Raw genomic sequence first — 16,218 nt, forward strand, 5'->3', positions numbered from 1 at the left:
CCCTATAGAGATTTCTATAACAATCAAAACAGCATTCAGACATAAACATAGACAAATGGAGAACAAAGAATAGAGTCTAGAAATAATTCCACACCTATGTAATCAATGGATTTTTTGGCAAGGATGCCAAGAATATATAATGAGGAAAAGATAGTCTCTCAATGAATGATATTGAGCAAACTGGATGTCCTCATGCAGAAGAATACAATTATATCTTTACTTCATACCATATACAAAATCCTTATCATTAAGTTAGAGTTTTACATGTAAAACTTAAACTATAAACAACTAGAAGAAAATAAAAGAAAAATGCTCTGGGACATTGGGATGGAAAGTATTTTTTTGGATAAGACCCCCAAAGCACAGGGAGCAAAAGGCAAATATAGAGAAATAGAATTACACCAAACTAAAAAGCTACTACACAGAAAAGGAAGCTAACAGCATGGCAGAAAACAATATAAAAACTATGTTTGGCAAGGGGTTGGTATACAGAATATAAAGGGACCTTAAACACTCAATAGCACAACAAACAAATAAGCAAAATCCCCCAAACAACAACAACAAATCCAAATAATTTAATTTAAAAATAGGCAATAGACCTAAGTTTCAGAAAGGAAGATATACAAGTGGCTAACAAGTATAAGAAAATAATGTTCAACATTGCTACTCATCTTGGAAATGCAAACTGAAATCACAATGAGATGTCACCTTAGGAAGAATGATTATTAGTAAGAATATAAATGATAGCAAGTCCTTATAAGGATGTGGAGGAAAGAGAACTTTAAGTACATTGTGAGTGTGGATGTGAACTAGACAGAAATTATGAAAAAGCAGCATAGACATTCCTCCAAATTAACAACTTGAACTATTATATGATCCAATAACTCACCAGAGTAGATGTGTGGGCAGATGTAGATGAGTTGGTATGAATGTTAGAAATAGTCAGATAATCTGATCTGCTTATCTGAAGAGAGTTGCAATATTTTCTAATAGAAAATGGGATGTCATGTAATAGAAACAAACAACTAGTACTAGATCTCTTACGTGCAGATGTTCATGTGAAAAGTTAGGTTTGCTTAAGGCAGGGTTGTTCCACTGTCATTCTCCTACAAGCTGCAGTCCATTGATGATGCTTGTATAACTATTCTATTGTATTGTCAGCTTGAAACAAACAATGAGGCAGAGGTTATTGTGGATTTACATTTAAGGCTGCCTTGTGTTTGGGTGGCTTTAGAACTATTGAGTAAAACCACTGCATTGTGGCCATTTTAAACAACTTAGCTGCTCAGGTGATACTGGAACTCATCTCCAATGTTTTCTCGTCACAGGTATGAGAAGAATCTGGTGTTTGCCCAGACCTGGGGAATAAGAAAAGGGATGGTGATAGGCTTCTTTACAGGATACATGTGGTGCCTCATCTTCTTGTGTTATGCGCTGGCCTTCTGGTATGGTTCGAAACTTGTCCTGGATGAAGAGGAATACACACCAGGAACCCTTGTCCAGGTACTCAGAGCTTCTTGATCTTGCTGGATCTCAGAAAGCTCCCTGTGTTCCACAGGTTGTTTCTTGCCTAGTGTTTGAGGAAGATCAGCATCAATGATTTCATGGAATCCGTTTGTGGTGAAGACATAGATGTATGAGACCAACAACTGAATGATTTCCAAGTCACAGAGGATATATACTGTTTTTAGCTGTAAGATCATAATTTTTCAGTAGAGCCTGAAAGATAATATGCCACAAGAATGAGAAGTCAGTGATCTCTCAGCTAAATACACACAGATCATATAACCAAGCTTAACAATCACGCAGGCACGTACCTAATGAACATGTTCATGAAATGTGATGAGTCGCTGCAGTCTGAAGTCAGTCCACTGAATAGATAATATAAGCTTACTTTCCTACTCAGCTGTGCCATGCTATGCCACTGCTAATGCCATAGCTACTTTTAATTCTCAGGATCCTTTTCAGTTATTCATACAACTGAATGTCATGTTTCCAGAAGCATCCAAAAGGCAAAAGATTCAATAGTGAGCAAATGAAATGTGGTTTTGCCTTGCCAGTCTTCATAGTTGGTGGGGAAGATAATAGTTAAATAATTGTGTAAACACGATGGTGATATATACTCAACTAGAGAATGGGGAGCCTGGTAGTAACTAGTAGAGTCACTGAATATACCTGGAATCAGAAAGCTTCTCCTAATCCCTTGGGCAGCTCTTACCCTCTCTGGCTTGCATTCCCCTCCACATGCCGCTGAATGGCATCTTGGCTCCCTCTCACTTCATCCTTCTGTGCTCATTAGCCCCACACTACTCTTCCCTGGCATCTGGCTTTCCCTCCAGAACAATTGTATCTCATGGTAGCCTTTTCAACTTGTACACAGCGTTTTCTGCTTTCCGATGATAAAGTCTCTGAGGTTCAGGAGATCAAAGGTTTTTTTTTTCTTTCATTTTTTATGCCTCATAGACTTTACCATTGGAGTTTCAGGGTAGTCTGGGTTGCAAACGGGAACCCAGCCTGAAAAAAATTGTTTTAATTTTATATGTTTTTGATCTCTTTAACTTCACAGACACAGGAAAATAGATTAAAATGAAACATGAGAAATCTGAAATCTGACTATAAGTTTCCCCATATTTATTGCCCCAATTGCTCCCAAGAGATTTTGCCGTTAGTCTCAGTTGCTCACTTTGTTGAAAAGACATTTCCTGAGCAAAGCATTCCTTCTTTCATTTCTTGCCTATGAGGAGATGGGAGACAAATGCATGAACAACCTTCATAGGAGGAAATGAAATGGTAAACTGAAAATTAAATGATATACACTTCAGTTGGAAGCACTGAATAAAAAGTCCCTTGGCGACTCTCACATGTGAGAATCCTATTTTCTGGTTTTCATCTCTCAGCAAGTTAGACTATGAGCTCTTCTGGATCTTCTGTACGAATTTAACCTTCAGTGGATATTTCCTCAGTACTTACTTGTATGGATGATATAAACGTGTCTCGAACATTATCATCCTCTTTAATCTCTTCCTATAATCTTCTGTTTACATCTCATTTTAACAAGGGCTTTTTTGTGGATTGTTGGGGAGCAGTATTAATTTGCGTACTGTTGAGAATGTCTGAAAACCATGTCTCTCTTTTTATTTCAGATTTTCCTCAGCATCATAGTAGGAGCTATAAATTTTGGCCAGGCCTTTTCTTGCTTGGAAGCCTTTGCTACTGGGCGTGCTGCAGCTCACAGCATCTTTGAAACAATAGACAGGGTATGTTAAAGCCAGAAGTGAAGCCACTAACTGGTGGGGTGGAAATGAATTGTTAAGGCATTTGTTCTTGGTGGGGGGTGGAGGGTGGCGGTGGGGGGTCAGTGCGGTGCGATGTGGGGGAGTCTGAGAGCTGTCTTTGAGCTTTCTTTGCTCAAGGCTAGCACTCTGCCACCTGAGCCATTCCTTACTTCCAGCTTAATTGGATATAAAAGTCTCATGAACTTTCTTGCCCAGGCTGACTTTGAACTGTGGTCCTCAGATCTCAATCTCCTGAGTAGCTAGGATTGCAGATGTGAGTTACTGGGCCCTGGAAAGGCATTTATTCTTAAATTCAAGCATTGAAGAAAATAAAGATTATATCTATCTATCCTATCTATCTATCTATCTGTCTGTCTGTCTGTCTGTCTATCTATCTATCTATCTATCTATCTATCTATCTATCTATGAGGAGCTACATATTATGTATATATAATATATATGTTCTCTTTATATGTGGAGGTATAAAATTGCACTTAACTCAGCAACATTTATTAAGTGCAAGCATGAGGCAGCAACAATATTAAGAGCTGGGAATGCAGCAGGGAGCTGGAACACATAAGGACCCATTGTGGGAAACAGCAGTAAAGAAGTTGAGCAGATTCAAAAAGTGATGGCCTGTCATGCTCAGTTTAATACAGTTTCTAAAACAAAGCAAAATGATAGTGACTACAGAAAAGGGTAGAATCTTCCAGTTGGATTCATGGAAAGTGAGGGAACTCTTGAAAGATAGACCTCCAAGAAAGGGCTTGGTGAAATGAAAGAGTTCGAAGAAGGCTGGTGGAATGGGCAGAGTGAGAAAGAGCCTGAGGCTGGAGGGATTGGAAAACAGCCTTTAAGACCAAGACCAAATTCATTCAATTGTGATAACTTTTAGCTTTATTGTGTTTTGCTTTTTATTTTATTTTTTTCATATATTTTTATTGTAATTAATAGAAGGGTTACATTATATTCGCCAGATAGAAGGTGCATTACTTCACATACATTGATACCCTTTCTCATGTCTTGGTCCCCATTTCCATCTCTCCACCCCCACCCCTCATCTTATTTTCCCCCCTTCCCTATCCAATTTCAGATAACCAAATACAAATATATCCAATATATCAGATAACAAAGTGAGGTACTGTAACAATATGAGATAACCAAAGGACAGCAAAAGAGATGAGCGATAACCTAGTACATTAAGGACAACAATCACTCATTATATGGCTTTTGTTTCTATATCCTAGAGGTCCTTTCGTTTAGTGTCATACTGTGTGGCCTTATTTTTTTAAAGATAGGGTCACATTATGTAAAGCAGTCTGTCCTTAAATTCATTTTTTTCCTGCTTTGGCCTGCTGATGTTGGGGTTACAAGTATGAAATATCACATTTGGCTAGCTCATCTTTTTAATATAGCATGGGCTGAGTCAGAAATCCTGGAAATCAAAGATGTTTATGAATGCCCTGAATTACAGTTGTGTTTTCTAAACAATGACATTTAATATACATGAAAACCTACTATTTTTGCTGGAATATTTTTGAATTTTTTTCATTAACTAAGCAGTTTATATATACAGTGCATCTGATCTGTTATCCCTTCAATATTTTCACCACTTTCCACCCAATTCTTCCTTTATTTTTCTTAATGTTGTGGTATATACAATAATTTTTTTCCCACTTTCCTCCTTCATTCCCCTATCCCTTTCCCTTAGAGCACCTCCCCCTTGCAACTATCCATTTCCTGTTATTCATTTTGTTGGGCTTTGACTTAGTCCTTCTAAAAATGATACTATTTGAGCTCTCCATAGAGTCCATTATAATTGAATTAATTCATTTATATTTACTTTCATACCTTCCAGTGTTTTTACATATAGATTTATGGACACAAATGATGGTAATCTTGCAACCTCTGTTTTCAAATCTTACCATATCTTTATTAATGGTACAATATTATTTTGTCTGATGGATCAATAAAATTCCATTGTGCATATTATACCACATTTTCTTAATCTATTCATCCATTTAGGTGCATCTGGGCTGATTCCATATCTTGGCTATGGTAAATAATACTGCAATGAATATGGTTGTGCTGGTGGTTTACTATAGCTTTCTTTGCGCTATGTTGTATTAATGCCCAGGAGTGGGATTTGGGGCATAGAATCGCTCTATAGTTTTTTTTTTTTTTTTTTTTGCCAGTCCTGGGCTTAAGCTCAGGGCCTGAACACTGTCCTCTAGGCTAGTGTTCTACCCTGAGCCACTGCACCACTTCTGGCTTTTTCTATGTATGTGGTACTCAGGAATCGAACCCCGGTCTTCGTGCTTGCTAGGCAGGCACTCTACCACTAGGCCAAACTCCCGGTCCCAATCTATAGTTTTTTTGAGGAATCTCCATACTGTTTTCCAGCAAGAATGAACAAATTTACATTACCACCAACAGTGTAGTAGAGTTCTGGTTTGGACAGCATTTGTTATTGTTAGTTTCTTGATAATGGTAATTCTAACTTGGATGAGGCAGAATCTCAGTGTTGCTTTGATTTCCATTTTCTTTATGGCCAGACATGTTGAACATTTCTTTATGTGTTTATGGGTCATTTTTACTTCTTCTTCTGAGAAGTCTCTCTTCAACTTATTAGCCCATTTATTAATTGGATTGTTGTTTTTTTTGGGGGGGACATAATTTTTTGAGCTCTAACTATATTCTTGCCATTTGATCCTTGTCTGATGGATAGCTGGTAAACATCTCCCATTCTGTGGGTTTTCAATTCATCTTGTTAGGTATGTTCTTTGCTGTGCAGAAACTTTTTTTATATCAGATATTTCTTTTTTGGATTTTTTATTGCAATTAATAGAAGGGTTACATTATATTTACCAGATAGAAGGTGCATAACTTCACAAACATTGATACCCTTTCTCATGACATGGTCCCCATTTCCCTCCCACCCTCCCCCCTGCTCATCTTGATTTCCCCCCTTCCCTATCCAATTTCAAATAACCAGTTAAGCACACATAAAATATATCAGATGCAATCCCACTTAGCCAATGTCTGTGTGCTTGTTGTGTTTGTCTGGATATTTACCTAGAAAGTTTCAACTGATATCTAGGAGCCCTAGTGCTTTCCTACTTTTTCCTGTGATTATTTCATGATTTCTAGTCTTACATTGAGGTCTTTGATCTATTTTGAATGGATGTTGGTACAAGGTGATATATAAGGATCCAGAAAAACCTATTTTCTGTTGTGGATATCCTTTGGTAAAGCGAAATTATTGGAAGTTTCATAAAGATGTTGATCTGTTTGAATACAACCTTATTCTATGGGTAGTTATATCTTCAAAGGAAGTTATGACTGTCAAAGGGTCCTGAAACAGTAACTACAAATGAAGGCATTAAAGAATGATTTTATTATCTTTATTAGATGCTCAACAGGATGAAAGTAGATTATACCATACCTTCAAATAGATCAGTGTTGATGAACTTATTTTACTGGTTACTGGACAGGGTAAAAGTTCAGTATGAAGTATTCTGATAGCAAGAGTTCTAGTTCTTATCTATTTAGCCAAAATGGCTAAATTCTAGATTAGACTCACTACTAACAACAATAGAAGTGAAATTCCAGGATATAAAGAGCAAGTTAGTTGTATTTGATGAAGCATTTGAGCAAGTTAGCACTGTTTGTGGACACATAGGTTTTTGGTTTTTTAAAAATAATCTTCTACAGTGGATATTCACATGTAGAATTCTACTGGAGCCTAGTGTGGTGGACTAGTTGAATTATCTTAGTTAAGAAATGATCTGGGATACTTCTATCTCCTTAACTGAAAAATAAGCACATCACCTGTCCAGTTAGATTATAATGTCTCTATGGAAATGGCAAAAAGCACACTAATATATATATATATATATATATAGCACTATCTCAGGATTGTAACTAATGTGTAATATAATGCATTATATTAAATGTTAGTCACAACATATATCAATGTTATAGATTATACATCAATAACTTGTATTACTACATTTGTCTTAACTATCATATAACACTGATATATATATATATAATCTCATAGTTACAACTTGATGAACATAGTAATTGAATAAAGACATATATTTATTGTGTTAGTGTACATACTTAGTAACAATATATGATAATGTAATAATATTACAATATTTCAATTAAGGGAAGTGATTGTTATCACTTATTCATAATTATTTAAGGAAATAAGAAATAATTAATGAAATTAACAATAAGAAATAAGATATTAATTAATGAACTTAAGAAATAAGCTATCTGTAGAGTATCTCTGTAAAGTTTTACCTAGCTGTTCTGTTTTATGAATTAACTCACACTAAGATGATCAGGAAATCTCATGTAGTATATGTGGCTGTTATATCTTTGATATTTCATTCAGACACCCATCATTGACTGCATGTCAGAGGATGGTTACAAGCTGGATCGAATCAAGGGTGAAATTGAATTCCACAATGTGACCTTCCACTATCCTTCCAGACCAAATGTAAAGGTGAGTGCCAGCCTTTTCCCTGGAAGCAGTGGGTATTGGATTCTTTGATGATTCATAAGTACCCTCTTAGGTGACACACCACATCTTTGAAATGATTATGTTGTGCAAATCCTTCCGATTGGAACAGGGCTTAATAGCGCATTCAAACTGAGTCAGCTCTACAATGCTCAGTTGAAAGGAGTGGCAGATCCTGTCATTCTAAGCACATGATAAACAGATGACAAGGCAGTCAGCAAACAAGAAGCATGCCTTCGTCATTACTGCTTAGAAATGGAAGAGGGTGTGGCACACTAGACAGGAATGAGTGGCCACAGGAAGCTCCTGTCTGTAACTGTTTACCTCCCACCTGAATTACACCAGACTCACTCCACGAGCCTTAACAAGAAGGGGAGTTAGAGAGTTGTTTGTCTTGTATTAGGTGTTTATTCTGAGCAAGCAGTACAGTTTTCCTGAACTCACCAAGACTTACAGAGGTGTCTTTATTGAAAAAAAAAAAGAATCTCTCCCTTGAATGAGACTTTTTCTTCCTTTTTTCCCCAGTAGTGAGGTTTGAACTCAGGGTCTTGGACTTGTTCAACTTGTTTACTTAGTGGGTGTCCTATCACTTGAGCTACACTACCAGTTCTGCATTTGTGGAGATGGATCATAGACTTTGTTGTATGGGCTGACTTTGAACCATGGAATTGTCTTAAATCACAATCCTCTTAAATTCCACCTACCAACTAGCTGAAATTACAAGTATGAGCCATTGTTTCATCCAGAAGTAGTTAAAACTAGATTTTGGAATAAAACTTTTGAACTGATTCTGGTGGGTCACACCTGTAATCCTAGCACTCAGGAGAACTTCAATTCAAAGCCAACCCAGGCAGGAAAGTCTATGAGACTCTTATCTCTAATTAACCACCAGAAAACCGGAAGTAAAACTGTGGCTCAACGTGGTAGACTGTTAGCATCGAGCCAAAGAGTTCTGAGACAGTACACAGGCCCCGTGATCAAACTCCATGACTGACAAAAACAAAACAAAACAAAAACAACAAAAAACCTTTTAAAGATTGCTTGGCTTGTTTACTTTACTATAATAATATTAGCACATATAAATTTACTTCTTGACCACAGCCATTACTCATTGTGCTATATGCTGAAAGTTTACCCTCAGTACTGCAGGGGCACAAGTAGTCATACATACATTTGTAGTTTCCCTACAAATCACTCTAACTTACTGCTTAATTGCTTGGTTTGGTACACAGTGATAATTTAAGTATTTCTTTTAATGTTTTCATTTTCTTTCTTCTCCAGATTTTAAACAACCTCTGTATGGTCATTAAACCAGGGGAAATAACAGCTCTGGTGGGATCCAGTGGAGCTGGAAAAAGTACAGCACTACAGCTCATTCAGAGATTCTATGATCCCTGTGAAGGCATGGTATGCAACTTCCAGAAAGTTCTCAATGGGTGAGGACTAGGAGGTATAAATAATAGTGCAGTATCAAACTGAGACAGTCCTGGTACCTGTGTTGCCTGAATTGACAGGACGTGTTTTCTGCATGGTGACAGTCCTCAGTGACTGGCTAGATACATTTTCTGAGTCATCACCAAGCATGCAGATATACTCGAAACCAATATTGCTGCTTCTTGGGTGAATCACCAACCTGACCCACCCCTTTGTGTTGTCATCATGAATTACTTAAGTTCTCCAAAATCCTTAGAATACAAAAGAGAACTCAGCTAGGAATCTACAGGCAACAGCCCTTAATTATTGTTTGGGTTAAAAATGTTTTAAGCCAGGTCTGGTTAGCTCACCCCTATAATCCTAAACTACTCAGAAGGCTGAGATCTCAGGATCATGGTTCAAAGGCAGTTTGGCAGGAAAGTCCATGAGACTCTTATTTCCAATTAACCACCAAACACAAAAGTGAGGCTATGGCTCAAGCAGTGGAGCACCAGTGTTGAGAAAAAATGCTAAGGGACAATGCCCAGGCTCCAGTACTAACACACACACACACACACACACACACACACACACACGCACGCAATTTTGAACACATAATTTAACAATGCTTTTCATTTTATTTTCCTGTGTTTGTTTAAGGAAACATAGACCAAAACTAAAAAAAATTACAACACGAATAATTGCCACTTTTCTATGTATGTGGTACCGAGGACTTGAACCCGGGTCTTCATGCATGCTAGGCAAGCACTTTAACGACTAGGCCAAACTCCGGGCAAATAATTGCCACTTTTTACCATATATTTATCATCCGCTATCTTAGATGCTCTGTACAAAGGATTCCTCACATCCACAATGACCTCTTCATACACAAGGAGGAAGAGCCAAAGGGACTGATACCTGCTCAGATCATTTAGCTAGGAGGTGGACCAAACTGGGATTTGCATATAGGTGTGTGGATGACAAAGCTCCTGCCCTTTGCACTCCACCTCAGAATTATGGTCACTGACTTCGAGCTAATGCCTTGAGGTGGCCTTGTTTGCCTGCATATTAAATGCTCTGGGTAGAGTAAGTTTACCAGGATATATGCTGTTACACTGGTTGGAAAAAGAGCCCAGAACTTTTTTCTCACACACATGTCCTTTGCAGTCGGGCATTCTTTATTATATGCCACGCTAGCATTCTGAATCTTTGAAAACCATGATTTAAAACATTTATTATTAAGTAGTTGTTCTAAGAGGCTACAATTTCATTGTTTTGGTTATGAGTATAATGGGACTTCATCAGTGTCAACCTTCTCATTGATCTCCCTAATTTTCCCCTCCCATCCTACCTCTAATATTATAGTTCAATATTTACATAATATACATTGAATATAATAATTACATGTGCTCACTTCCTCCTCCATTCTTACTCCTCTTCATTGCCCATCCCCCAATATGTTGATTTTTAATACAAGATGTTAAGATTATGTTTTTGGTCAATTATGGGGCTTGAACTATGGGCCTGGACAGGGTCCCTGAGCTCTTCAGCTCAAGGTTAGTGCTCCACCAGTTGAGCCACAATGCCACTTCTGGTTTTCTGGCAGTTTAATTGGAGATAAGAGTTTCATGAACTTTCATGTCCAGGCTGGCTTTGAACCACAATTTTCAGATCTCAGCCTCCTGAGTAGGTAGGATTACATGCTTGAGCCACCAGCACCCAGAAAGATGCTAAGATTTTTTTTCACTGTGCTATTGTTTTATTCTCACTAATAGCTTCAGTTGATTTTGAAAATCATTTTTTGTTTTCTTTAACCAGTTATATAAAGTGGTTTAGATTTAACACGTCATTTTATTAGTACAATTTATTTTGATCAATGTCAACACTTCCATCAATCTGGCCCATCTATCTCAACACCACCCATCCCTTCAAATTACCTGGTACCATTTTCACATGTATACATTGGGTGTTTGACCGTATTCATTCAATTGTTTTTTTTTACTAGAATCTGCTACTTGAAACAAGCATGGAAGATAGGGTATATTATTTTATTTCTTATTATATTTTTGAAGTCCCCTTTCAGTCACAAGTTAAAAGATAAAAATATTGAAAATATGGTAAACAACCAAGGAATTAAAAAAAATGTACCTACTCTTGTGCCAGTAGAGTTAGTTAAGTGATATTACCTTTTTTTGCATTTCTACAATGAATTGTCCTTTAGCTAAACTTTACTTCTATAATGTTGTTATTCTGTTTTTTTTTTCAAATTTATTTTGTTTGTTGTATTGCTGCTGGAGCTTGAACAGTGGGTCTAGGCACTTTCCTTTAGCATTTTGCTCAAGGATGGTACTCTACCATTTGAGCCACAGTTGCACTTCTAGTGTTTTAGTAGTGAATTGGAGATGAGAGTCTATAGACTTTCTTGCTTAAACCGGCTTCAAACCATGATCCTCAGATCAAAGCGTTCTGAGTAACTAGAATTATAGGCATGAGTCAGTATCCAGCTAATATTGATGTTCTTGATCAAGAGCTACATTTTAGGTGGGATTGTTCTATAACAATCTTTCAGTCTCTATGTTCTCTCCCCAGTGGTCAACTAGAACTCGTGATAGGACTCGGAACCTTGAAAGGTTCAAAGCAGTGCCCTGTTGTTCTCACACTGTCTAGGTGACTCTGGATGGCCATGACATCCGCTCTCTTAATGTGCAGTGGCTGAGAAATCAGATTGGGATCGTGGAGCAGGAGCCAGTTCTGTTCTCCACCACTATTGCAGAAAATATCCGATATGGCAGAGAAGAGGCCACAATGGAAGACATCATCCGAGCTGCCAAGGAAGCCAATGCCTACAGCTTCATCATGGACCTGCCACAGGTAGCCCTAGCCCTAGTCTCCATGGGAAACCTGTAAATCTTAGAAGGAAGAAAGTGACATAGAATGCACATTTTCATTTGATTAAATTCTGAGTTGTTAAATTCTTAAGGGCCTGTTTAATGTCAGGCCTAGAGATGTACCATAAGTTTAAGTTTTCATCTGAGTAGGTGTTTATGTATTGAAAAACCACCAAACTGGGGAGCTTCCTCTCTCTCTCTCTCTCTCTCTCTCTCTCTCTCTCTCTCTCTCTCACACACACACACACACACACACACACACGCACACACACACACACACGCACGCACACACACTCACATAAAACCCCTCTGTTACATTGCTACTGATGGCCTGTTAAGTCAGAGGATTATTGATAGCTGATACTCATGTGACACTTACTACACTCCAGGAACTGCTTTAGCACTTCATGTCCATTGACTCATTTAATCCTCAGTTGTATTCTGCATTGTAGCAACTATTATCCCTAATGGTTTGTGTAGAACTAAGGTTCTAAAAAGTTAATAGCTTGCTCAAAGTTGTATAATACAAAAGCAGGAAAGACAGGTGGTCTGGCTCTGAGTCAATGATCTTGAACATTTCCTATTTGGATTTCTAAATTACCTTTATAAATAGTTTTGCAGATATGAGTATGCTGTAGCCTAATGGTTGAAAAATAGAAGTCTCCAGAATCTGAATCAATTCAATATCAAGCTCAACTTCTCTAAATATCAGCTTTATAAATGTCCAAGTTTCCATAAAGCCATTTTACCTCTTGATAGCCAATGTTTCTTTACTCTCCAGTTGCAGAGAACAGCAATTATCTTCCTCATGTGGTATCCCTGGAGAGTAAATGAGATGAAACATATACAATTTCAGCACCATGCTTTATCTTAGGAACTCACATCATATTGGATAATTCTAAGCAAGATAAGAGTCTGACAACCAGCACTATGTTGTTGAATTCAGGGGTAGTGTGAGGCCTATGAGATCTTCCATAACCACTTACTAGCTATGGTACTGTATATAGCCATATATGGTTATATGATTATAAAGCACCTTCGAGCTTTCATTTGCAAGGAGATCTTTCAGCATTATAGTTTGTTCTGTTTTCTAGGGGAAAAGAGATAGGGATTTGATATGCACTTCAGTCCTCTAAAATGGCTTTGATATTTTCAAACTTTTATTTTGGTTGAAAATGTTTCATTTGAAGCTAAAGAGGAACATTTATACTGCTCAGAGCACCTAGAAATAAAACCATCTGTCGTTGTCTTTATCTTGCAAGCAAATGTTGATTAGATCTTCGGTTTTGAAAGTGGTGTTTCTTTCAGCAGAAAGTTGGCCCTGTGGAAATTCATGCTTGTGGAGGAATTTAGAAAAAAGCCTCACGTGGGCATATGGTGAGAAGCCATCTTTTTCTCCCTGATAACCAGCATCCTTTTCTTCCTAGAAATTTGACACCCTGGTTGGAGAAGGAGGAGGCCAGATGAGTGGTGGCCAGAAACAAAGAATAGCCATTGCGAGAGCCCTTATCCGAAACCCCAGGATCCTCATTTTGGACATGGCCACTTCAGCATTGGACAATGAGAGTGAATCCATGGTACAAGGAGCATTGAGTAAGGTTTGTGGAAAGTCCCAGTTCATTTTCAAGGTCTGTATGAAAATTCTTGCACTGTTGCAAAAGGAAAAAAGAAGATTGTTTTCTGGGGAGGAGTGAGGTGTGAGTCTACACGGATCTTTGTATCCAATCTAATCACTTGTAAAGTATCGGCTGACTAAAATACTCTTTGTATTATTGAACAGAACATGGCTACGATTTGCTTCTGATGGCTGTACATGTAAAATATTAGTCTTCAACTATTATTAAGACTAGCATGATGTTTTTAAACAGTTCCCCACTCCATTTTATACTTTTAATTGTGGTGACTTAACTAATAGATGCTAGGATTTAGGGCTCCAGAAAGTGTTTGGACTTTTCTAAAGCCTGTACAGCCTATTTAAGTGTATGGCTAGGGTCCAAGCCTGAGATTACATGTGGATTTTTGAGCACTCTGAAGGTCAGTGTCAGCTCTGTTGTGCACTCTTGTTTGATGGGGTACCACACTTTCTTACAGATTCAGCATGGGCATACAATCATCTCGGTCGCCCATCGCTTATCCACAGTAAGAGCAGCAAATGTCATCATTGGTTTTGAACGTGGCGCAGCTGTGGAAAGAGGAAACCATCAAGAGCTGTTGGAAAGGAAAGGCGTCTATTTCACACTAGTGACTTTGCAAAGCCAAGGAGATCGGGCCCTTCATAAAGAGGATAGGCAGGGCAAGTAGCTTTTCCCTTTCTCCTGAACACTGTATTAAACACAAACAGTAATGTATGGCTTTCAATGCTCAATTTGTTCTCCTGGCAGTCCTGGCAGGCATTATATAAATGATAATGGAAACTTCTGAAGGCTAGGAGGATATTGGATCAAGTCATAGAGCTAAACCCAAGGTCTCCTAGTCTTTAGTTTCATTCCTTTTCTTTACTCCTTGCAAATAGTAGAAGTTTTTTAATCTTCTTTCTATGTGCTGTACACTAGAGTTATTGCATTCTTACTGTTTGAGTAAATTCATCAATGTCTAGAGTTTTATACTTATTTTCAAGCATGAACATTTCAGGTCCTAGTCCACTTTCTCTTTCTCAATCTGAACTTTCAAAGTTGGTAATTATCCCAAGCTAAATTAACCAACCTCTCTAAATTTTCTTCACCATTTAATATTTGTATTTATGAGCCACCTTAGCCCTAAAACACATATAACATTTTGGGTAGGCTTTTGAAAAGTTTGCTAGGTCTATCATTTTTTTGTCATTTTCTAGTGAGCTTTCCTTAAATACTGTATGATTCATACTAACATATACCTATTTCTATCGAGGTAACAGGCTGGCATATATTTTACATGACTTAATTGTATTAGACAGTTTGATTTTTGAAAAAGGTTGTTGGGGGCTGGGAGTTTGGCCTAGTGGTAGAGTGCTTGCCTAACATGCACGAAGACCCAGGTCCAATTCCTTAGTACCACATACATAGAAAAAAGCTGGACGTGGTGCTGTGGCTCAAGTGGTAGAGCTATAGCCTTGAGAAAAAAGAGTCCAAGGATAGTGCCCAGGCCCCTGAGTTCAAGCCCCCCAACTGGCAAAAACAAACAAACAAAAAGATTGTTGAAAAATTTGCAAATTTTACTTACTTATTAGAATGAAGTTAGCAGAATGTTTGGCATCAGACATTGTAGCTACATTTTAGGTAAATACAGTAAATAATTCTATTTAAATATGACCAGTGGTTGAATATACTAAGGAGAGACTCTTGTTATGTCAAACAGGAAAAGATGCAACTGAAGACAACGTGCCCCAGCAGCCCTTCAGCAGAGGGGGCTACCAGGATAGTTTGAGGTAAGCTCAACAATGGGGCAAGTTGACAAGTATTTTGAGGACGTATTTGTGGCTGTGAACCTTAGGCCTTGTCTCAGATACATCAAAGAAAGCCATAGGCAGATTCCCAGTTTTTATGGGGGTAAGCACATAACCAAAAAGCTGCCTTGTTATTGTGAATGTATGTCTCTATTACACGGGGATTTTGTTTCATGTGTGCTTCTCAACGATTTGAGTGCAAGGTCATGATAGAGGATTCTCTGATGAAAAGATTGCTTCGGGAGCTTAGAAAGGGGGTTTAAAGGTCAGTTTAGATGGTTACTCTGGCATACATCTATAATCCCAGTTCTCAGGAAGCCAAGGCAGGCAGATCTCAAAATTGAGACCTACCTAGGCTATGTAGTAAGACCAACCTGGCCTACATAGCAAGACTTTTACTTTTCTAGAAGAATAAAAAATTAAATCTTGTATTCTTTTCCCCACTCAAGCTAACTGTGGTGTGAGAGACTGTCTTTTATGAAGATCATATTCATGCATTTGGCTCCATTTTTTAATTGCTGAAAGACAATTGAAATGCAAATACCTTTGCTCTAGAGTAAGGACTCTGATATCAAATTATACCTCAGTCAGATAAAACTAAAATATATTTCTTAGTTTTAAAAGAGGAAGTCTCCAAATCTAAGTATGTACCTTCAAAACATCAGAGTATTGTCAGCATAAAGTTAATCT

At 37.8% G+C, this 16,218-nt stretch overlaps 1 protein-coding gene across 4 annotated transcripts in view; it reads left to right on the plus strand.

Annotated features, from left to right (window-relative positions):
* Positions 1–16,218, plus strand: part of Abcb11 (ATP binding cassette subfamily B member 11) — a 62,582-nt gene that overhangs the window by 17,460 nt on the left and 28,904 nt on the right. For 2 of the 4 annotated variants that reach the window (XM_090342694.1, XM_090342698.1), the window contains exons 9-16: positions 1,329–1,503; positions 3,144–3,257; positions 7,681–7,791; positions 9,088–9,213; positions 11,887–12,090; positions 13,535–13,705; positions 14,199–14,400; positions 15,441–15,510. In XM_090342694.1, the coding sequence (XP_090198820.1) occupies positions 1,329–1,503; positions 3,144–3,257; positions 7,681–7,791; positions 9,088–9,213; positions 11,887–12,090; positions 13,535–13,705; positions 14,199–14,400; positions 15,441–15,510 (1,173 nt within the window). The remainder of the gene's footprint in view (positions 1–1,328; positions 1,504–3,143; positions 3,258–7,680; positions 7,792–9,087; positions 9,214–11,886; positions 12,091–13,534; positions 13,706–14,198; positions 14,401–15,440; positions 15,511–16,218) is intronic. The other 2 variants (XM_090342697.1, XM_090342695.1) reach the window with 1 other exon arrangement.

The sequence above is a fragment of the Megascapheus bottae genome, chromosome 12 (assembly GCF_031878675.1).
Source record: "Megascapheus bottae isolate mThoBot1 chromosome 12, mThoBot2.hap1, whole genome shotgun sequence".
Lineage (NCBI taxonomy): Eukaryota > Metazoa > Chordata > Mammalia > Rodentia > Geomyidae > Megascapheus > Megascapheus bottae.